The 22,453-nt window shown below is 47.2% G+C and overlaps 1 protein-coding gene and 2 long non-coding RNA genes across 17 annotated transcripts in view; 1 reads left to right on the plus strand and 2 right to left on the minus strand.

Annotated features, from left to right (window-relative positions):
• tenm4 (teneurin transmembrane protein 4) overlaps window positions 1-22,453 on the minus strand; it is a 163,276-nt gene that overhangs the window by 57,088 nt on the left and 83,735 nt on the right. For 7 of the 12 annotated variants that reach the window (XM_052078331.1, XM_052078328.1, XM_052078329.1 and 4 more), the window contains 7 exons: window positions 21,266-21,367; window positions 20,096-20,290; window positions 17,126-17,326; window positions 10,804-10,989; window positions 7,882-7,908; window positions 4,094-4,240; window positions 1,234-1,456 (listed from right to left, as the gene is read on the minus strand). In XM_052078331.1, coding sequence (XP_051934291.1) covers window positions 1,234-1,456; window positions 4,094-4,240; window positions 7,882-7,908; window positions 10,804-10,989; window positions 17,126-17,326; window positions 20,096-20,290; window positions 21,266-21,367 — 1,081 coding nt within the window. The remainder of the gene's footprint in view (window positions 1-1,233; window positions 1,457-4,093; window positions 4,241-7,881; window positions 7,909-10,803; window positions 10,990-17,125; window positions 17,327-20,095; window positions 20,291-21,265; window positions 21,368-22,453) is intronic. The other 5 variants (XM_052078334.1, XM_052078335.1, XM_052078330.1 and 2 more) reach the window with 1 other exon arrangement.
• LOC127609029 (uncharacterized) lies at window positions 11,012-12,925 on the plus strand. Of its 4 annotated transcripts, none has more exons than XR_007964452.1 (3): window positions 11,012-11,794; window positions 12,069-12,159; window positions 12,342-12,925. It is a non-coding gene; the product is annotated as an uncharacterized LOC127609029 (long non-coding RNA). The 4 variants fall into 4 exon arrangements; XR_007964453.1 differs by lacking the exon at window positions 11,012-11,794 and adding an exon at window positions 11,928-11,977; XR_007964450.1 differs by lacking the exon at window positions 11,012-11,794 and having other exon boundaries at window positions 11,997-12,159; window positions 12,251-12,925.
• On the minus strand, window positions 19,000-20,087 carry LOC127609022 (uncharacterized). Its single transcript, XR_007964443.1, has 2 exons — window positions 19,935-20,087; window positions 19,000-19,430 (listed from the first exon to the last, which is right to left on the minus strand). It is a non-coding gene; the product is annotated as an uncharacterized LOC127609022 (long non-coding RNA).

Below are 22,453 nucleotides of genomic sequence, written 5' to 3' on the forward strand. Positions count from 1 at the left end.
GTTGATTTGTCGCAAGTGAAAAATAGACGAGCGACTTCCAAAGCGGGATGCAAATAAGGTGACGGGAGTCGCGCGAGCGATTAAAGATGAAGCGGGAAGGAGACAAAAGCCGTAGCGAAGCGGGTGGGGGGGGGGGGGCGGAGGGGGCAACTCTGACAGCGCTCCCGCGGAATATGAAAGCGGCGTAGTGGTGCGCCCCGCCTCTGGGGGCGAGCCTGAGACAGATTACGGTAAAAGTAATCACAAACATGAATACGAGATGCCGTTCATGTCGCTCCAAGGTTGCTCCCCCCCCCTCCCCCCACCTCTCGTTCCGCGTTTGTCCATCATCATCCGTCCATCATCCGTCAAGCGGCGCGCAACCACCGCCGGCTGCCCATTTCACCCTCCATTACTCCATCCAGCTGCCTTCCTCCTCTCCCCCCCCCCCTCCTAAAAAAACCCACCCCTGTGACACTTGCTTTTGCTGGAGTTATTTATAGCGCGGTTGTCTTCAGCAATAACGCTCCAAATAACTCCGAGTACGCAATAACGAGCAACAAGCGGGCTCCTTGCTAACGTTATTTCCGCAGAATTTAGTCGTCGCAGGGCCACACGTCTAGCGAGCGATTATCCGCTGATTGGAATGCACCGGATGCTTTGTTTGTTGTGTGTAATTGCTTTTCGATGACTACAAGCGGTGTGTGTGTGAAAGATCACACGCCCGGAACGTAGGCTAACATTCGGCTTCCAGGGTACATTCATTCATTCATCTTCCGAGCCGCTTGATCCTCACTAGGGTCGCGGGGGGTGCTGGAGCCTATCCCAGCTGTCTCCGGGCAGTAGGCGGGGGACACCCTGAATCGGTTGCCAGCCAATCGCAGGGCACACAGAAACGAACAACCATTCGCCATCACACCTAGGGACAATTTAGAGTGTTCAATCAGCCTGCCACGCATATTTTTGGAATGTGGGAGGAAACCGGAGCACCCGGAGAAAACCCACGCAGGCCCGGGGAGAACATGCAAACTCCACACAGGGAGGCCGGAGCTGGAATCGAACCCGGTACCTCTGCACTGTGAAGCCGACGTGCTAACCACTGGACTACCGGGCCGCCAGCCGGCATACAGTCAATTAAAAAAATAAAAATAAAATAAAATAAAAGACCTTTTTGATTTTTCGATCATGGTGTACCTAATGAAGTGTCCAGCAAACGGACCCATCGAAATGTGAAAACCATCGAAGGCTACTCACTTGGCGTCGAAGGGGCTGGCGCCGCGCACCACGTGGGTGCTCTCCCGGCCCACCAGGAAGCGCACGCGCTCGTAGAAGCTCTGCAGCCTGCCTGCCTGGTTGCCCGACGACACCTGCATCTCCTGGATGATGTCCAGGGGGTCCGGCGAGCCCACGCACAGCGAGGTGCTGTGGCAGGTTGCCTGGAGACAGCAGTCCGGATCCATGCAGTCCACCAGGCCGTCTGACAAGGTCACGAAAAGTGAATAAATATACTACCTCATATAATCATAGTTACAAGTCATTCAGTACCAGCCAATTCTGGACAAAGTCTGAAAAGACGTTTAAAAACGTCTTTGGGAGTGAATGAGTTAAGGATTGGCGAGTCATCATTCAGACTGATACCAGCCACTGATAATAAAAGGCATTCATTCATTCATTCATCTTCCAAACCGCTTGATCCTCTCTAGGGTCGCGGGAGGTGCTGGAGCCTATCCCAGCCATCTTCGGGCAGTAGGCGGGGGACACCCTGAATCGGTTGCCAGCCAATCGCAGGGCACACAGAGACACCTAGGGACAATTTAGAGTCTTCAATCAGCCTGCCTTGCATGTTTTTGGAATGTGGGAGGAAACCGGAGCACCCGGAGAAAACCCACGCAGGCCCGGGGAGAACATGCAAACTCCACACAGGGAGGCCGGAGCTGGAATCGAACCCGGTACCTCTGCACTGTGAAGCCAACGTGCTAACCACTGGACTACCGGGCCGCCCTTACTCATACATTCATTCATTCATTCATCTTCCGTACCGCTTGATCCTCACTAGGGTCGCGGGGGGTGCTGGAGCCTATCCCAGCTGTCTTCGGGCAGCAGGCGGGGGACACCCTGAATCGGTTGCCAGCCAATCGCAGGGCACACAGAGACGAACAACCAACCACGCTCACACTCACACCTAGGGACAATTTAGAGTGTTCAATCAGCCTGCCATGCATGTTTTTGGAATGTGGGAGGAAACCGGAGCACCCGGAGAAAACCCACTCAGGCCCGGGGAGAACATGCAAACTCCACACAGGGAGGCCGGAGCTGGAATCGAACCCGGTACCTCTGCACTGTGAAGCCGACGTGCTAACCACTGGACTACCGGGCCACCTTAATAAAAGGCAAAAAAACCCCAAATAAAATCAATCTGACATTGAGTAAGTTCTCCGTGGCAGTCGTTGGCGCTACACTGCGGCAATTTGACACGGCAAATCATCATGTATCAATAGTCTGAGAGGAATCGGTACTCGAGGAATGAACGCTTGCACTAATGACGGTCTGGAAAAAAAAGGTGGTATTGAAGATCGTTAATGATATCTGTGGAAGTGGGGAGATGGAAAATAAAAAGGGCGCCGTCAGCCTCGTCTGTGCGCGTAATAAAACGATGCTCGTGGAGAGTCGGCGCCCGCAATGAGTTGGGCGGCGCGGGAAGTCACGTCCCGGCCGAGTGCGTGTGTGCCTGGCAGCGTTCGGGGGCGCTTAGAGCCGTGCTTCTCAAATCGGGCGTCCATGAGTCGTGACTTGCTGGGACGCAAAATCATTTGAAGTATTCGCCGCATCATTTCAACTAAAGAGCATCCGTATATATTGAGACCGGCTGCATAAAAACGAAAGTCATTTCTCCAGCTTACTTTAGCTTTGGGCTAGATTTAGATTTTTTTAATTTAGATTTAGATTTTTTTTTATTTCGATTTGCAGTATTTCTGGCTTATGTTGAGTTGCGCAGGTCAGGCAAAGTGACCTTGGTCAAATATTTGTGGAGGCAAATACATGATTATCACTGCTGCTTTAACATGTGTTCTTTAGCTTCCAATAAATTCGGGTTTTCTCTTAAAAAATGCATGACCCCCAATTAAAGTTAAAAAAACAAAAAGTGGGGAAAACACAATCCCGCATTAAGGAATCATTATTTTATATCAAACAGCAACTAATCTGCTTTTAATGTTTCGTAATACGCGACTGACAGATTTTGGGCTTTAAAGTGAAGTCAACTCAAAAACTTTCTTGACCGGTAGTCCAGTGGTTAGCTCGTCGGCTTCACAGTGCAGAGGTACCGGGTTCGATTCCAGCTCCGGCCTCCCTGTGTGGAGTTTGCATGTTCTCCCCCGGGCCAGCGTGGGTTTTCTCCGGGTGCTCCGGTTTCCTCCCACATTCCAAAAAAAACATGCGTGGCAGGCTGATTGAACACTCTAAATTGTCCTTAGGTGTGAGTGTGAGTGCGAATGGTTGTTCGTCTATGTGTGCCCTGCGATTGGCTGGCAACCGATTCAGGGTGTCCCCCGCCTACTGCCCGAAGACAGCTGGGATAGGCTCCAGCACCCCCCGCGACCCTAGTGAGGATCAAGCGGCTCGGAAGCAACTAATCAGCTTTAATGTTTCGTAATACGCGACTGACAGATTTTGGGCTTGAAAGTGAAGTCAACTCCAAAACTTTCTTGACAATAAGTCAACTCATTCATTTTTTAAACGTCTTTTCAGACTTGGTCCAGAATTGGCTGGTACTGAATGCGTTAATGATGCGGCCCCACATTGAATAATTTGTGGAATACTAGCCGAGCGGGAAAATCCAGTATTTACTTTGTGGAAGACCAAAACAAAACAAAAGAGAAAAACAGTGGCGACATTGGCAACACTGACTCCTTTCTCTTTTTTAGCCCTGTTGTTTGTGGAAGTAGCGCAACATCCGCTATTGATGATGGACAAATGTGAAATTCAATTCAACAAAGGAGGTACTTTATGTTTAATTGATGTCTCGGATGCTAAGGGTCGTCCGCGGGGTCCTTGTGGTCCCGCGCAGCGCCACCGTGCTGTCTTCATTGGCGAGCGTTTGTTGCGAGCGTCTTACCTCCGTCATTGTCCTTGAGGTCGCCGCAGGCCGTCTCCATGGAGGTGTCGCAGCCGCTGCCCCTCCAGCCCAGCTGGCATACGCAGTACCAGCCGCCGTTACCCAGGGTGCACCTGCCGTTGCCATTGCACAGACCGGGACAGCCCTCTGTTGACAGGGGGGTTGGGGAGGGGGGGGGGGGGGGGTAATCACGTTTTTAATTTAAATTTTAATTCACGTTTGCAGCTCACTGTGCACAAATTCAGTGACTTTTTTTTAATCCCCCCCCCCCCCCAAAATCAAATCATCTGCACAACGTCATAAATTCCGCAGACCCCCCCCCAACAAGCTGGTGACCGGCGGATCCGTGTACAACCACTGGATCAGCGTATTTATTTATGTACAGGCGCTTGCCGACGGTGAGGCGCACACAAAAACGCACGCTCTGTGCCTGGGGGGGACGGGGGGGGGGGGGGGGGTGTAATGACCCGCCGCTTCGCGTTGATCAATGCGATACACCTTCAGCAAAGCCGCTATTATCCCTTCGCCGTGCACTCCGATGCGCCCGATTCTCATAGTCGATACCGGAGTCATTACCCGCTTTCATGCTGCATCATGACACAGGTCGTTCCTCTCACACTCGACTTACTATCACGTGATATAACACACACACACACACACACACACACACACACACACACAAAGCGCACGCACGCACACACAAAATGGACTGCGGCCATGAAGGCAAATTGAGCAAAAAGGTCCGCCGCGTGTCATGATTCACTCATGTCATTCGTGCGGGATGAAAAGAAATCAAAGGTGCCGATTCGCGAGCAACAACCGTTTCTAATTTTTGCACACGGCGTCTCGTCGGGTGAGTCGGACGATTCTGAAGGATGACAAATCAATGACGTCGTCCGGATAAATTGAAGATCAAGTCGAGTGAAATAAAAATCATTTACGACGTATCTCACATCACATTTTGGTTCATTTCGCCGCAGATGCTATTGCTCCTTAAATTACTTAATTAAAAAGTAATTAAATTACTCCTGGCTTTTGATTGGCTACAACAGCCTTAGTGTATAAATTCAACAGCGCCACCTGCTGCTTTGGCATGCAAACTTTTTTTTTTTATGTATACAAACAATTGATGCCCTTTCTAAAAAACAAAAGAAGGGCAATTGTTATTGCACCGCCATAACAACTGCAATTTTGAACATTTTTGCGTTGTATCCCCCCGCGCGCGGGCCCACGCCGCGTCTGCCGATTATCTGGTCACGTTGCGATCGCAATCGCGACGCGCGGGAGACGTTTCGAGGATATCAAGGGCGGCCGTCTGTCACGGTCGACGTTGTTAGCGAGGTGCCTTGATAACCGCTTCGCCGAGCTGACCCATTTTGTCAGGTGCGAGGAGCCGGGTTGACGCTCCCTCTCGGCGCTTACATCAAATGGCGGGAAAATGGATGGGGAGGAGGAGAGTTGCTGTGGAAAGTGACAGGTGGTCGGGGGGGGGGGGGGGGGAGGTGTAAAAGGAAGCATTTATGGAGATAATGGCAGATAGGATCAAACAAAAGACAAGAGTTAGTGAGTAGGGTTGTAAGGGAACGTGTATTTCAAGGAAGGTGTGACTTATCTGTGCTGTGAACAAACACAGCGCAGCTCAACCTGTGGCTGGCATAAGTCATGGCCGGCAATGTTTTTGAGAGCGTTCGTGCATCATATTCACAAATTCACTGATTTTTGTGGGCTCTATCGTCAGCTACTTGCTAAAATATAAAAAATATTGCGTATTGTTGTGGATTTTTTTTTCTGTAAAACCCCCAGAAGACCACAAGAGGAAGCCCATACAAATAGGAAAGTGGCAATTAGTGTCGAGGAAGTTGAACATGGACTTTAGAGGAAATGTTTAAAACAATCATATATTTATACAAAAGCATTATTCTATATCATTCATTCATTCATCTTCCTAACCGCTTGATCCTCACTAGGGTCGCGGGGGGTGCTGGAGCCTATCCCAGCTGTCTCCGGGCAGTAGGCGGGGCACACCCTGAATCGGTTGCCAGCCAATCGCAGGGCACACAGAGACGAACAACCATTCGTACTCACACTCACACCTAGGGACAATTTAGAGTGTTCAATCAGCCTGCCATGCATATTTTTGGAATGTGGGAGGAAACCGGAGCACCCGGAGAAAACCCACGCAGGCCCGGGGAGAACATGCAAACTCCACACAGGGAGGCCGGAGCTGGAATCGAACCCGGTACCTCTGCACTGTGAAGCCGACGTGCTAACCACTGGACTTATTCTATATCCAAATAAATATATTAAAAATGGAAAAGAATGTACCAATGAATAAGTGGACCTACAAAGTCAATGAGGACATTAGAATCGAACAGCGTAACGACATGAGTCATTTTTTAACCTGTCAAAATAACGAGAAAAAAAAACCCAGGGAAAAAAAAAAAAAATTTTGTCGCCTCGATTGCGGATTACCATGACCTGGATGATCGAGAAGCCCCCCCAGACAAAAGAAGGCACATTTAGCAAGCTCATTGTTATTTTTGATTCATGCCTTGAAAGTGAGTTAAAAATGACTTTTTTGGTCATATGCGAACAAAGTAAAAATAAAATGAATAATTTAAACAATCAGCGTAAAAAAAGTCAAATGAGTCAAAACTTTCACTAATTCCGCCCAAATGTTTGGATCCAACTTTTTGTATTGGAATTCACAGCTTGGACAGCGAGTGCACTTTCTAAATGAGTGGATATGTGCCATTGATGTGCATGTTGGCTAATCAAATGCAGCGAAGCTTTTAACCATGTCGTCCGTCCCTACCAAGAAAATCAATTAAGCTTTGGCATTGGCTGATTTAAAAAGGCCTTCGCTAAATGATGAAGGGCACCTTAAAAATCAATTTCAATAAAAGGCGGAATGGATAATGCGCTGCGGTCAGAGCAAAACAAAACACAATACGATTTTCTCTTAATTTGCCCGAAGAAAGGCAGCAGCTGCTCGATGCTGGGAGGGTTCGAATACACACACACACACACACGGGGGGGGGGGGGGGGGTATTTCGGGAAAATCTCATAATTTTCCAGAACGCCCGATTTTTTTCCGGGCCGATCCTGGGCATCCTGGATTTTCAACGTGCGACATAAAGCTAAACATATTAATGTGTCAAGCCTAGAGAAATGCAGTAGGGCGGTCGCCAAAAATAAAAATAAATACAATTCTTATTATTATTTGATTTGATTTTTTTCAAAAGCACCATTCCTAATTAGCATGAAAAATGTCAATGATCAAAAGCATCTTCCTAGGTCAAGTTAGCCTCATTCAATAGCAGGACAGCAGGACATAGCAGCAAGGACGTTTTGTTTTTGTTTTGTTTTTGGGGGGGGGGCGGGAGTAGTTTTTTTTCCTCCAGTCTTTTCTCATGGTATAATTTCTCATGGTATAAGATACAAATACATCAGAATGACTTTGTTTGGTAAAGTTCTGTTCATAGTTTTGTACGCTAAACTGACGCTAACAATTGAAAGCTACCTTCATTGCTAGCAAGCAGCAGGCTATCAACGCTAGCTGCTTGATCCCAGAAGTGGATTTAAAAATGGAAAAGGTTGCACGACTCGACTCAGCGGGTGTGAAGGTGCCAAGTGGAGACGATGGCGTGACAACGGTGCAAAAACATGATGAATGGCGTTTGGGGTACAGTGTTTGTCGGCGCGGACGCGACAAAAGTTGATGGCGGTCACACAAACGACGATGGACCAAGGGCGGCGTGGAAAAGAAAAAAGGAGGAATGCCGTACCTTTCACTACCCTATCCAGATAGTGAGCTTGGGAGATAAAAGACAAGGACAATCTCGTAAGGGAAGGCAGAGACAGCAAGGCAGAGTGTTAGTGCACCGCAAAAACAAAAAAGAAAGCAGGCATCACAAGCAAAGACGACAAGCACGAGCCAACACGAGGATGAAAAGGAGCCACGCGGGCTCCCGTAGGACGGCGCGCGTCTCGCGGGAGCCTTTTCAAAGAGCGATTGATGCGCGAGGAGTTCACGGTCTTTTTGACGACGGCACGTTTTCATCTTCAAACGCACCCCGGCGGACGCCGAGGTCCAAACGAGTCGCCTTGATTGCGACAATCGATTTTAAATGCCGATCTTTGGCTTCTTAATGGACGCCGCGCGGGGATATTCGACTCGAGACCTTAAAGCGGTCCATCAATAATTAAAAATTCAACAGACTGGGCTGACAAACGACAATAAGTGAGGAAAAGCTTTCACCTTGAAGGCTGAGATAAGCGTCTCCATTGACGCAATGTGACCGGCTGCATGTTTAACCGCAAAAAACGTCCCCGGGTCACTGAGACCCACGAGATATTCTACCATAACAATGTTAATGAGTCATTTTGACCTGCCGCATATTTAATTAACCACAAAATGCATGCGTAACCATGGCCCGAAGTAGATTCTATCCTGGAAATGTATATGGGTCAATGTGACCCAGTCCAAGTAAGGCGCTGCATGTTTAACTGTAAACATTTTCATGGGTCATTGTGACCCAATGCAGGTTTCCACAGGTGTGACTGCATGTTGAACCATAAAAAATGTCTTTGGGTCACTTTGACCCGTTGCATGTTTAACTACGTATACAAATGTGCATGGGTCAATGTGACCCGCCGCATATCTTTTGTTATCTTTTGAGTCACAAACTGGCATTTTTGGTGAATCTTAAGCCAAGTTATCCTGCTACTGTAAGTCTTGGAGGATGCTAAAACGAAAGTTGACTCTTGGTTTTGGCGGTTTTTGGTGTTTATATCGGCGTTGAACGCAATATTAGGTGGTTCTTGAAAGATCAGTCTTCATGCTCTAACATGATTGAAAACGGCTGGAGGTGATTGAATGAATCATCACGAAAAGTCGAGTAACCAACCGCATGCTTCATTGCAACGCCTTAGCTCCGCCCACAGTTGTCACGGTTAAGTAGGCCGTATTTTTAACCTCCCCCCACCAAAACAGTGATTTCAACGAGCGTTTGGCAAGTGGCTGTCAATTGTGCTAGTATTCTTTTGAGTATTATAGCACCACATTTTAATTTTTTTTTTAAAGGCGTCATGAATTTTCTTTCTGTTCCTTTTTAGCTCTTTGTATCACTGTCCAGTCAGTTTATTTACGAGACCGTCTTGGGTTAAACGTTAAAACGGGTTCGTTTGTCCACTATGGTAAGAGGAAGCTTCTTAAGTCGTTTCATTTCGCCTAAACTCAAGTGCACGCTTCTTCACCGGGGTTGTTATTGTTGTTGTTGGAGAGCAAACAAGGAAATTAGAAAACCTCCAACAAGTCTCAGGAATTAACTCCTGCAATCGAAAGTTTACCCGTCCCCCCTCGGCGGGGGGGCTCCTCCAGAGGGAACGCAAAGGCGCTCGAGTTCTCGCTAAGACCGCAAACAGAAACACAACTTCTGAATGCTCCTGATGAGTTGGCGCGCACGCCACTAAAGGTCTTCAACGAGATATTGGAATTAATTAATTGGATTAAATTAATCACACAGAGAGGAAGAACCAGGATTTAGACCGAGTCCCGATATGTCGTTATTCACTGTTTAAAAACACATATAACATCATAGTCCATCGCCCCAAAAAATTTTTTGTGGAGCCCCAAGCTGTGACTCGGGCAGACCAATTTGAGAACCGCAGATTTTGACAGCGTGACCTCCAGATGGCCCCGCGCTCTTGACGTTGAGCGGCTCTGACAGCCCTGACATGAAATAGCGGGGGGGCACCTGTTCTGCCGCGCTTCAGTCACACTTCAAAACCTGTCAATCCTCACAATATCGTCATCATCCTCATCATAACCCAAATCCATAAATTAAAAAAAATTAAAAATAAAAACATCCTTTGCTGTCGGGTGCAAGCACAGGGCAAAAAGGCAAATAGGTCCGGTGGATGCCAGGAAAAAAAAAAAAAAGTCTAATTTTGACATGAAGATATAATTGGCTAAAAGAAAATCGGCGAGAAGACGACAGCGCCCTGATTGGCAGCGTGCCCATGTTCGGACGTGCTGACAAAGCAGCCGACCAGACGCTTTGGCCGCTGGTTGAGACGGCGAGTCGATCGCACGCCGACAAGGTGCATCTTTCACGTTCATGCTTCATTTTCAGAAGGAGAAGCAGAAGGTGCATCTTTTACAAATGGAGAGTTTCCAAATATCAAGTGCCACAGTGCCGCTGGGAGACTCCAGTTTGATCATTGCTTAGCTGCGTATCCTCAAAAAATCACAATGAGCTGACAAGGTGCCGTGCAGTGAAAAAAGGGGGGGGGGGGCGGACCACCAGAAGCAACCGTAATCTCGTTCCAAGGCAAAACATTAAAAAAATAAAAGAGTTTGTAAGAAAAGCTGTTGGTGTTCGGGCCAAAACCTTGATCAAGCAGCGCAAAGGAGAGCAAACACGCACAGAGAAGCGGTCAGAAATGAGGAGCAAAGGGGAAGTGGATGAGCACACCTTAGCACATTCCCACATTAAAATGGATGAAGGCAAGCCTCGGATCCTTGAGTAAACCCGTTCATGCTTTACTGAGTTGCACAAATTCAATTAAGCATGCTTCCTCCCCACCCACCCGCCGTCTCATCTCCGAGCGGAACCCCCCCGCCGCCCCCCCACGCCCTCCCGCCGTCGCCTTCACATCCAAAAGCTTTTTTTTTTTGTGAAGACGCCACGCCGGCCCCGTCCTACCGATGGTGCAGTGTTCGCCGTTCCAGCCGGGGCTGCACTCGCACTTGCCGTCCTTGCAGGTGCCGTGTTCGTTGCAGCGCGGGTGACACGCCCTTTGGTCGCATCCGGCCCCCGTCCAGCCGTCGTCGCAGCGACAGGTGCCCGACGCGCAAACCCCGTGGCCGCCACAGTCGGCTGCACAAATCTCTGCGGGAGACAAAGAGGGGCGGGGCGGAGGGGGGGGATAGAGAGAAAGAGTGAGTGAGGTGACAGGAGTGAAAGAGAAGACAAATCCAGGAGTTATTGTGGAGGAAAAGGCGGCCACGCTTCACTAGCTTGTCTCAGGGACGTTGAAAGGGATTCCGCCTCCTTTTCGCACAATACAAATCTAATAAGAACGTTACAAAAAGCGCAGACGCCGTCGGCCTTGCGGCAGCAGACCGAATCTTCCGTCTTATTGCAATAATTCACTTCTATCTATCCACTGCTGAAGCCTTTTATAAGATTCCTATTGAATCTGTGAGGGGGGGGGGGAATATGCCATTGCTTGGTTATTAAAAGTTAAGAAAGATTTCAATTTTGGGTGCGCTGACAAGCAGAGTCACCAAATGCTCCACAAGAGTACTGTGACTTGAGGATAATCCGTAAAAAGTTGTCCTTCATAGACTGACTTCAATTAATTTTCTGTTTGCGCTCTTCAAACGGCACAAGTTTGAAGCGGAATTCCTGTGGGCTGAAATGTGGACATTTTTCGGCAAACTCGGATGGCGCTTGACAAAGTGTCGCGGGTCTTGTTCCTAATGAATCAGTCAAGTGATGCCTCAAAACAAAACACAAACTACGAAAGTAAAAGTAAAGACACCGAGATCAATAGTGGAATTTAACTTCATGTGATCAGGCTTCTTCACAAAAAGAATTGAGGTAAAGACTTTGCCGCGTGAAACTATTCGGATAAGCGACACGTTCTCTTCTAGCCTTCGACATGGCTAGCATGTTAGCAAAAAGAATCGAGGTAAAGAGTTTGTCGCGTGAAACTATTTGGATAAGCGACACGTTCTCTTCTAGCCATTGACATGGCTAGCATGTTAGCAAAAAAGAATCGAGGTAAAGAGTTTGCCGCTTGAAACTATTCGGATAAGAGACACGTTCTCTTCTAGCCATCGACATGCCTAGCATGTTAGCAAAAAGAATCGAGGTAAAGAGTTTGTCGCGTGAAACTATTCAGATAAGAGACACATTCTCTTCTAGCCATCGACATGGCTAGCATGTTAGCAAAAAGAATCGAGGTAAAGAGTTTGTCGCGTGAAACTATTCGGATAAGCGACACGTTCTCTTCTAGCCATCGACATGGCTAGCATGTTAGCAAAAAGAATCGAGGTAAAGACTTTGTCGCGTGAAACTATTCGGATAAGCGACACGTTCTCCTCTAGCCATCGACATGGCTAGCATGTTAGCAAAAAGAATCGAGGTAAAGAGTTTGTCGCGTGAAACTATTCGGATAAGCGACACGTTCTCTTCTAGCCATTGACATGGCTAGCATGTTAGCAAAAAGAATCGAGGTAAAGACTTTGTCGCGTGAAACTATTCGGATAAGCGACACGTTCTCTTCTAGCCATCGACATGGCTAGCATGTTAGCTAGCGCATTTCAAGTGGCCTTACGCCAAACAAGAATATTTGTACAGCACGGGGAAAAATAAGTGGCTAATAATCATTAGCCTCAGGCTAACGCGACAACAAACGGCATTTTGTGGCGTATGATTTGCATTGATCAACCCATTACCGTTGCATTTGTCTGCGGTGTCCGTTTCTTCAAAAGAAGACGAAATAATGTTGTTGCTCTTTCCTAAAAGAGCGGGATTCGAACTGAGATTTTTTTTATTACGCTCTACATTATTTTATCCATCCGAGAATCTTCCGGGAGAACGTGCTGCCGGCAGTTTGTCGTGCCTTCATTTTACATCTATTCCCGATCATATAAAAGAAAAGCAGTTTTATGTTTCGCGATTTGTTTTCCGATTCGGTTGCTCTCTTTCACGCCGTCTAGCAAGAGCGGCAAAAGCCGACTTGTGTGAAAAGGTGAAAGCAATTTGTAACATGCTAATTCCGCATTGCGAACACTGCACGTGTAAAAAAAAAAAGAAAGTCTCACTACGATGGTGTCTGTTAACAAGACGCGGCATTTGGCACCCAATCAAGACGACATATACGCATAATGATACACGTTGAGCATACGTGAGAGGTGCCAACGGGGGGAAGTGAACATCTTGCGCTAGCTCGTTAGCACATACGGCGAGACCAGCACCCGAGAGCGACATCGACTTGGGGGTGTCACGCGGCACACGCAGAGAAGACGACGTTCATTTGGCGGTGTGGATAGAAGAAGATAGCGTACGAAAGCCGCATAGCGACGAGGCCGTCCATCCGGCCATTTTCCACAGTGCTGTGACGCATCATCTGGAATGAAACCTCACAATTGCAACGGAAAACAAATCAAATCTTGGTTCTGTACCTTCACCTAAATTGGCAAAGACACGGAACTGCTTTTCATGCAGAGATGGGAAGTATTTTGTTTCTGAGAATTGCTTTCATAATCTAGGCAGCCCGGTAGTCCAGTGGTTAGCACGTCGGCTTCACAGTGCATAGGTACCGGGTTCGATTCCAGCTCCGGCCTCCCTGTGTGGAGTTTGCATGTTCTCCCCGGGCCTACGTGGGTTTTCTCCGGGTGCTCCGGTTTCCTCCCACATTCCAAAAATATGCGTGGCAGGCTGATTGGACGCTCTAAATTGTCCCTGGGTGTGAATGTGAGCGTGGATGGTTGTTCGTCTATGTGTGCCCTGCGATTGGCTGGCAACCGATTCAGGGTGTCCCCCGCCTACTGCCCGAAGACGGCTGGGATAGGCTCCAGCACCCCCCGCGACCCTAGTGAGGATTAAGCGGTTCAGAAAATGGATGGATGGATGGCTTTCATAATCTTTAAAATGTCGTTTTGTGTCGGGCACAATATCAGCACCTAAATTTACCAGAAAGAAAGAATGGACCTTTTTTTTTTTTTTTTTTTTAGTCATCGGCAATTTATGGTTTAGTTTCACATAGAAATGCTGATTTCTGAGCCAAAAGCGGAGAAAAAGAGCATTTTGTGAACGGAAACGTCATCAGAACAGCAACTTTTCTGCAAATATTACATATATATATTATTTGTGTGTGTGTGTGTGTGTGTATTATCCATCCATCCATTTTCTGAACCGCTTAATCCTCACTAGGGTCGCGGGGGGTGCTGGAGCCCATCCCAGCCGTCTTCGGGCAGTAGGCGGGGGACACCCTGGATCAGTTGCCAGCCAATCGCAGGGCACACAGAGACGAACAACCATCCACGCTCACAATCACACCTAGGGACAATTTAGAGCGTCCAATAAGCCTGCCACGCATGTTTTTGGAATGTGGGAGGAAACCGGAGCACCCGGAGAAAACCCACGCAGGCCCGGGGAGAACATGCAAACTCCACACAGGGAGGTCGGAGCTGGAATCGAACCCGGTACCTCTGCACTGTGAAGCCGACGTGCTAACCACTGGACTAGTGGGCCGCCCGTGTGTATATTTTATGTGTATTATTTTATTTTTATTTTTTGCCACCCAATTTTGCAAATTTTGTGAGGCGACGCGAGCCAAGCAAAGCATTTTGTCATGGTGGTTGACAATTTTTTTTTCCTCTCGTCTCTGCATGTCAGTCTCAGTTTGGCTGTTCAATCTGTATGAATGGAATTGCAAAAATATCCATTTTGACCCGCAAAAACGCCTCTTGTAAACTTATCCAAGATATTTTTTTCCAATCTCTACCAAATTCGTCAAATTCGAGCGTAGCAGCCGTTTCATTGCCGCCGTTTCACAGCGAGCACCATACACACACACACACACACACACACACACACACACATGAGAGATGGCTTTCTCCAATCGGTGCACAGTATGTCGTGGCCGTCAAACGTAAACAAGCCTCGGCCCGAGCTTAAGACTGCTCCGAAGCCTCCGACAACACAATCTAATCCTCGGAATCGCGAAGGCGGGAGAGCTCCGATGGTGGAATTTAGCGGAGAGGCGCTTGCTCACAGACTGTTGACTTGGTGTTGCGTTACAGGAACACTCGACAATAAGCAAGATGAAGCAGGCGAAAGCGCAAACTCATCATCATTTATCGAGCTCACTAGCTATTCCGCTCGCCTCCAAATAAAATAACCCCGCCCCTCCCCAACGGCCTCTCCGGATGACCTCCTCGGAATATCCAAGGAGTCTTCCATCCGAGGACAGAGATTGCCATCTCAGCGAAAAAAAAACAAATTGCTGTCTGAGTGGAAGCAATCGAAGGCCGATGTCGTGATTATCAACGCATCAGAGCTGGACTCTAATCCACTCGGGGAGGAGGGGTGGGTGTGTGGGTGTGTGTGTGTGGGGGGGGGGAATCATCATCATCAAGTCTCTCGTTTGCGCCGATTCGCGGGGAAAATTACTTTGCTGTCAAATGAATAACTTTGATTTTTTTTTTTTTTTGGAGGACACATTTGAAAAGCAGACAGCTCCGCCAAAGCCGCCCACCGCAGAGGCATAAAAAAAAAAATAAAATAAAAATCAAAAACCTCGGAGGTACTTTTTCATCTGACAAGAAGCCCCCGCGAAGTTAAAAATGAATAAATAAAAAAATAAATAAATAGGCCTAGCGGGAGCAAAAAAAATCCTCCGGCGTCGGACTCCTCGCAAGCTGCCTTTCTTCTGGGCAAACTAGCAATTACTCTCGAAATGGATCCAATCGAGACGTCTTCTGGCAGAACACAAGAGTGTTAATATGAGCTGCCAGAGATGTCAGGATTGTTGTCGGGCGAGGTATTAAAAAACGTCCGTCACAAAAAACGGCGGCCGTGTTATTATGAAATCGGATTCCTTCCCGGGCGGGATGCAGATTTCACGGATGACGGCGGCGCACGGCCCTCGCTTTTCAGCGCAGGCTTCGGCCATTCATCGGCGCGTTATTTCCGCTCGGCCGTCAAGGAATTATTTTCCGCCGCCAATTAAGGCGTGAACGTCTTGAGCTCCGACCGTTGCTACTTTATGAGCCTGACGAAGCCTTCGGATCATTGCACACATTGAGTTCGTGTTCTACCCCACCTACACCTTTTTGGGGGCCGGGGGGGGGGGGGGGGTTCAAGATTTTACACAAACCCACAGATGCAATTAAAATGACAGCGATAATCTGTCATACGGTCATCCTTCGCTATTGCAAGTTTAATCTTTCACGACTTTTTTTTTTTCGTGCAATTTTTTTTTTGTTTTTTGGACAGTGTGTGGTGTTTCTGCATCCTGATTAGCTAAGGGACTGTAAGGTCAACATTCTTCGCGCCTCACAATTTTTTTTTCCTTGACGAAACCCACAACGTCTAAACACATTTTATATATATATATATATATATATATATATATATATATATATATATATATATTCATTCATCTTCCGAGCCGCTTGATCCTCACAGGGTCGCGGGGGGTGCTGGAGCCTATCCCAGCTGTCTCCGGGCAGTAGGCGGGGGACACCCTGAACCGGTTGCCAGGGCACACAGAGACGAACAACCAACCACGCTCACACTCACACCTAGGGACAATTTAGCGTGTTCAATCAGCCTGCCACGCATGTTTTTGGAATGTGGGAGGAAACCGGAGCACCCGGAGAAAACCCACGCAGGCCCGGGGAGAACATGCAAACTCCACACAGGGAGGCCGGAGCTGGAATCGAACCCGGTACCTCTGCACTGTGGAGCCGACGTGCTAACCACTGGACTACCGGGCCGCCTATATATATATATATATATATATATATATATATATATATATATATAAAATGCGAGCATTAAAATGGGGAAAAATAGGACAAAAAAATGTAAAAGGAAATTCAGAAACGATAAAAAATGTGTGAGTAATCACGATTAATTTTTTAGTTCATTTGAGTTAATTATGGCAGTTGCATTTTTAATTAGATTAAATAATTTAATCGTTTGACAGCTCTAATATATATATATATATATATATATATATATATATATATATATATATATATATGGAATAAAGGTTTACCATTTGGTTTCATTCAATACAATCTTGCATTGTAGACGTCATCAATTTAAAAAATAAAGATGGCTACTTCACGAACACAACACCCCCGATAAACAAGGGGTGACTGTTGTGACATAGAAATGTTCATTCATATGCACCGCCACTTTTTAAATGCATTTAAAAAAAAATGCTTCAAAGACAACCCGACGTGTTTTTTTGTGTGTGTGTGTTTTTTGTTGCCACACTCACCCGTGGAGCAGTCATGGCCCGTCCAGTTGGCGTCGCAGCTGCAGGTGCCCGCGTCGGCCAGGAAGGCACCGTGGCCGGAGCACTGGTCCATGCACGAGGCCCTGGGGCTCTCGCACCCCTGCCCGCCCCAGCCCACGAAGCAGTGGCACTCGCCCTGGACGCACACGCCTCGGCCGGAACATGTCGGGTCCAGGCAGTCCACTGACGAGAAGAAACCTTTCTTCAGTTCAGCTGTCAGCCACGGGAGCAAATGCGCCGACCGCGACCGGAATCGGCCGATAAGGAATCCCGTAAACCGAAAGCATGCATCTTCGATGGCCACGAGTGTTTAAATGTCAGGTTTTTGCGATGTGGAAAAAATGCTGAACTCTTTTGGGTTGGGTTGCATAAGTGTGCACACCCTCTCATGACTGGGGATGTGGCTGTGTTTGAAAAATCACAATCATCGCATTCAAAGTCGTGTTCAACGGGAATCAGGACACGCCTGCAACTATTTCACGTGGCTCCACGTGTTTTGTTTTTTATAAGAATCCGAAGAAAAGAAAAAAAATCACTCGGGGGGGTGGGGGGGGGTTAAACTTTCTGGATCCACTGTCATTTTCTGAAGACGGGAAGCAGCTCAGACACGGAAATGTCTCCCTTCATTGATTGTGGTCGGAAAAGTTCCGGCGGATGAACGTTGGCTCGACTGCTCCGTCTCTGATGTGCAAATTTGTGTGTGTGTGTGTGTGTGTGTGTGTGTGTGTGTGTGTGTGTGTGTGTGTGTGTGTGTGTGTGTGTGTGATGCAGCAATGCAGTAAAGTGGAGGTGAATGGAGAACAAGCATGTTTTAAACATGAAACTAGAAAACAAATGTGCGTGTGTGTGTGTGTGTATATATACATACATACACCCCCCCGCCCCCGCCCCAAATAAATTTACAAAGAGTGTTTCAATCAATGTAAATGGGTTTAAAGCATGTGCGCGTGATTAGGCAATACTTTGTCCGCCGAGACAATACCCGAATGCCGCACACAGATGGCAAACGGACAAAAGGGGGCGCGCGCGACGTCAGCGGTGCCCCCCCATTTAGAATGACATAAACTGAACATAAAAGGCCACCATAGCACGACAAACAGCATCTCTCGCTTCCGGCCAGATGGTTTGTGCGCCGGGCGTGAGGATCAGAGGACTAACTGACAAGAAACTCTCCCGGCAATTAATCACGGGCGGCTGAAGGTCGCGGCGAAGAAAGGTAAAAAAATTGGAAAGGCCGCTCTCGCCACCCGCGCTCCCCGACGCCGCAAACCGTTGACACGCCAACCCGAAATAGAACGAAGTGGGGGCCCCTATGGATGACGCGCACCCCCATTTATCAAGCGCGCCCCCCGGTGCCATTTTTCATCTTGAAATGAGAGCCTTCAAGAGCTGACAAACACAATGGCCGCCTCACTCTTATCTGCTCGGGACGCTCCCGCCGGATTCGCATCAGACTCCGCGTCCGACTAGCAACACAATACACAGACTGTTTTGTTATTAATGCGGTGCCGTATAGCCATCACTTAGAGGCTGTCAGTCAGAGTTGCTATGGAATTGGTACCGCTGCAACTCTCTCCCTGTAGCGTGAAAACAAAAAGAAAATCATGTTCTAATCCACAGCTACAACTACTGAAAATAAACCGCCAAACTAGCGTTGTTAGCTGACGCGAGTACTTTACTCCGCAGTCTCCAATTTGCTGAAGTGGTCTGTTATTTTTATTATTTATTTTTTTGCTGGTCTCATGTCTCCGCTCCGATTAAATCTGTCTCTATGGTTAGAAGTAAACACAGGGAAAAGCTTTTTGAAAAGTGACAAGGCACTACTGTGCTCCACAGTCTCCATTTTGCTGCACTGGTTTGCTGAAGTGATTTGTTATTTTTATTATTTATTTTTTTGCTGCTCTCATGTCTCCGCTACGATGAAATCCGTCTCTATGGTTAGAAGTAAACACAGGGAAAAGCTTTTTGAAAAGTGACAACGCACTACTGTGCTCCACAGTCTCCATTTTGCTGCACTGGTTTGCTGAGGTGGTCTGTTATTTTTATTATTTATTTTTTTGCTGCTCTTATGTCTCTGCTCCGATGAAATCTGTCTCTATGGTTAGAAGTAAACACAGGGAAAAGCTTTTTGAAAAGTGACAACGCACTACTGTGCTCCACAGTCTCCATTTTGCTGCACTGGTTTGCTGAAGTGATTTGTTATTTTTATTATTTATTTTTTTGCTGCTCTCATGTCTCCGCTACGATGAAATCCGTCTCTATGGTTAGAAGTAAACACAGGGAAAAGCTTTTTGAAAAGTGACAACGCACTACTGTGCTCCACAGTCTCCATTTTGCTGCACTGGTTTGCTGAAGTGGTCTGTTATTTTTATTATTTATTTTTTTGCTGGTCTCATGTCTCCGCTGCGATGAAATCTGTCTCTATGGTTAGAAGTAAACACAGGGAAAAGCTTTCTGAAAAGTGACAACGCACTACTCTGCTCCACAGTCTCCATTTTACTGCACTGGTTTGCTGAAGCGGTCTGTTATTTTTATTATTTATTTTTTTGCTGCTCTTATGTCTCCGCTACGATGAAATCTGTCTCTATGGTTAGAAGTAAACACAGGGAAAAGCTTTTTGAAAAGTGACAACGCACTACTGTGCTCCACAGTCTCCATTTTGCTGCACTGGTTTGCTGAAGTGGTCTGTTATTTCTATTATTTATTTGCTGCTCTTATGTCTCCGCTACGATGAAATCTTTCTTTATGGTTAGAAGTAAACACAGGGAAAAGCTTTCTGAAAAGTGACAACGCACTACTGTGCTCCACAGTCTCCATTTTGCTGCACTGGTTTGCTTTCTTACTGCTGTCCTTCTCCTGGTGGGTCTAATCCCATTTTGGCCCCTTCCTCAACTTTGGCAAATACTCCAACTGAATCCGGGGTGGAAAACAGTCGCTTTGAACGTTTCTTACCTTCCTCGCAGTTCTCGCCTTTGTAGCCCGGGTTGCAGATGCACGTGCCCACGATGCAGGTGCCGTGGTGACTGCACGTGACGTCCACGCACTGGTTGGTGGGCACGTCGCACTCGGAGCCCTTCCAGCCGCTGTGACACATGCAGCGACCTTTCAGGTATTGACCGTTGCCGCTGCACAGCACCGGACAGGCGGCTGGGAGAGAAAGCGGACGGACCATTAGGACACGTTAGCGTCAAATCGGGTCCGGGGGGGGGATTTTAGCCTCAAGCGAACGGTGATTTCTGGGCCATCTTAAAGGGGACACGTGATGGTCACTAACTCCACACAGGAAGGTCAGAACCGGAATCGAACACTTGCACTTCTTCCCTGTGAGGCATCCGTGCTAACGGGCCGCGGTGGCCCAAATATCACAGTCGTTATTTGAAATTAGTATCCAAAATCTGCGCGAGTGGCATCATTCGGAGCGTTTATTTGCCGCATAATAGACGCCATGACGGCACCATGGCAAAATTCAAGCGCGCCGAATGGACTCCCAGTTAAATTTCCAGCCATCGAGTCGATTCCCTCGCAAATTACACGCCAGTCAAAAGTCATTCGGTCGAGCTAAGTCGCAAGATATTTGCACATTAGCCACTTGGCACTCGGGATGTGTACTTGGGTCCTGAATACATCGAGGCATGGCCAAACTCGGGCCCTTGAGGGCCGCTTCCCTGCATATTTTTCTTCTCTCCCTGCTGCAACACCTGCGCAAGAAGGAAATGCTCATGGAATTCAATCGAAAAAAAAAAAAACATGGTGAATTGGCAGGTCGCTGTTGTGCTGCACGTAAAGTTGTCGAGAAAAGTCAAGTCAGCTCCAAATACAAATGGCTTTTAAAAAAAATACGGTCCTTTTAAAGTCTTTTGAGCATTTTTAAAACTCTATTTCACTACACAGTCATTTCAAAGAACTGTTATAGTTTTTTTTCCCCCTTTGGTTTTAAGGACTGTTCCGTCCCAGTTGCGCCTTTAGATGTGTGAAGCACACTGAGCTGTCTGCTGTATAATATGCGCCACATCAATAAAGTTTCCTTGCCTTTCCTTGCCACCTGAATTCTTCTCCCCACCCGACCGGGAGAATTGCGAGGATGATAAAAATGGGGGGCGGCAACGGGTTCGCCGAACTTACCTCGGCCACAGTCAGGGCCTTTGAATCCCAAGAAGCAGTGGCACGTTCCGGCCACGCAGTCGCCGTTCCCAAAGCAGCTGCTGGGGCACTCGTCGACGGAATCTGAAGCGAGGCAAAGAGAAGCGAGGTATTTTCAATGCTAATGGCAGAGCAACATTCCCCCCCCCCCTCGTTCTCTCAGACTTGATTATGATCTGAGCCGCTAATGACAGTGACGGGCCCGACTTCCGGCTGAATGAACAGTTTGACTGGGCCTTTTTTCTCCTGCAATTTGCTTGCCGTGTACTCAACGGCTTGCAGAGTTAATTAAGTCTCCCCCCCCCCCAAAAAAAAGTGAAGGCAACCCATTTCAGTGGAACGCTTTGCAACGCTCATGAACAAACGGAAGTCATGTCGCTAAACACGTCATTGGGTTTTATTTCGCAGTGAGTGGAAAGCGACATCAGCGCGAGACGTTTGGGGTAGAGCGGTGACCTTGAGAGGAAGAAAATGACATTAATTAGTTATTAACTTATTAATTAGTTACTCACGAAAACACAATTGTGAATGTAGTCAACAATCATGATCCGATGTTTTAAATTAGCCCGCAAACAAAAACATATTCAATTTTTGAATCAGACATGCAAGTCGACTTTTCAAGATGATTTTCCTGCGGCGATTCAGATTCTGTCCTAATTCCTTTCTCGAGCACATCCAGTTTTTGCAATGTCGTATTTTCCGCACATATTAGTATTTTAACTGTTCTGAAAATCGCTTTGTCACAGCTGCAGCAGGTGCGAAAGCTCTACATAAATAAAGCTGCATTGTATTGTACTCCCTTTAGCGTCACTCCATCTAGTGGATGCATAACGCAATCGCAGCCACTATTGTAGCTTCGAATCTATGCGGCTTATAATGCAGTGCGCCCTATGTATGAAAACAGTTTTAAAATAGAATATTCATTGACGCTGCGCCTTATACTCCGAAGTGCCTTCTAGTGCGCAAAATACGGTAATAATAATAATAAGAATATTTATAAATGAAGGGTAAAGTTCAGCAACAGTTTTTTTTTCCTGAAGCGTCATAACTATAAATTACGACACATGGTGAAATCGCTACTGCGCAAGCTTTTATGGGTTGATCTTCAAACCAAAAACGATGAATGTTTATTTTGTACATGAAGAATGAATGATTCCGATTTGTTTTTTT

Source organism: Hippocampus zosterae, chromosome 10, assembly GCF_025434085.1.
Source record: "Hippocampus zosterae strain Florida chromosome 10, ASM2543408v3, whole genome shotgun sequence".
Classification (NCBI taxonomy): domain Eukaryota; kingdom Metazoa; phylum Chordata; class Actinopteri; order Syngnathiformes; family Syngnathidae; genus Hippocampus; species Hippocampus zosterae.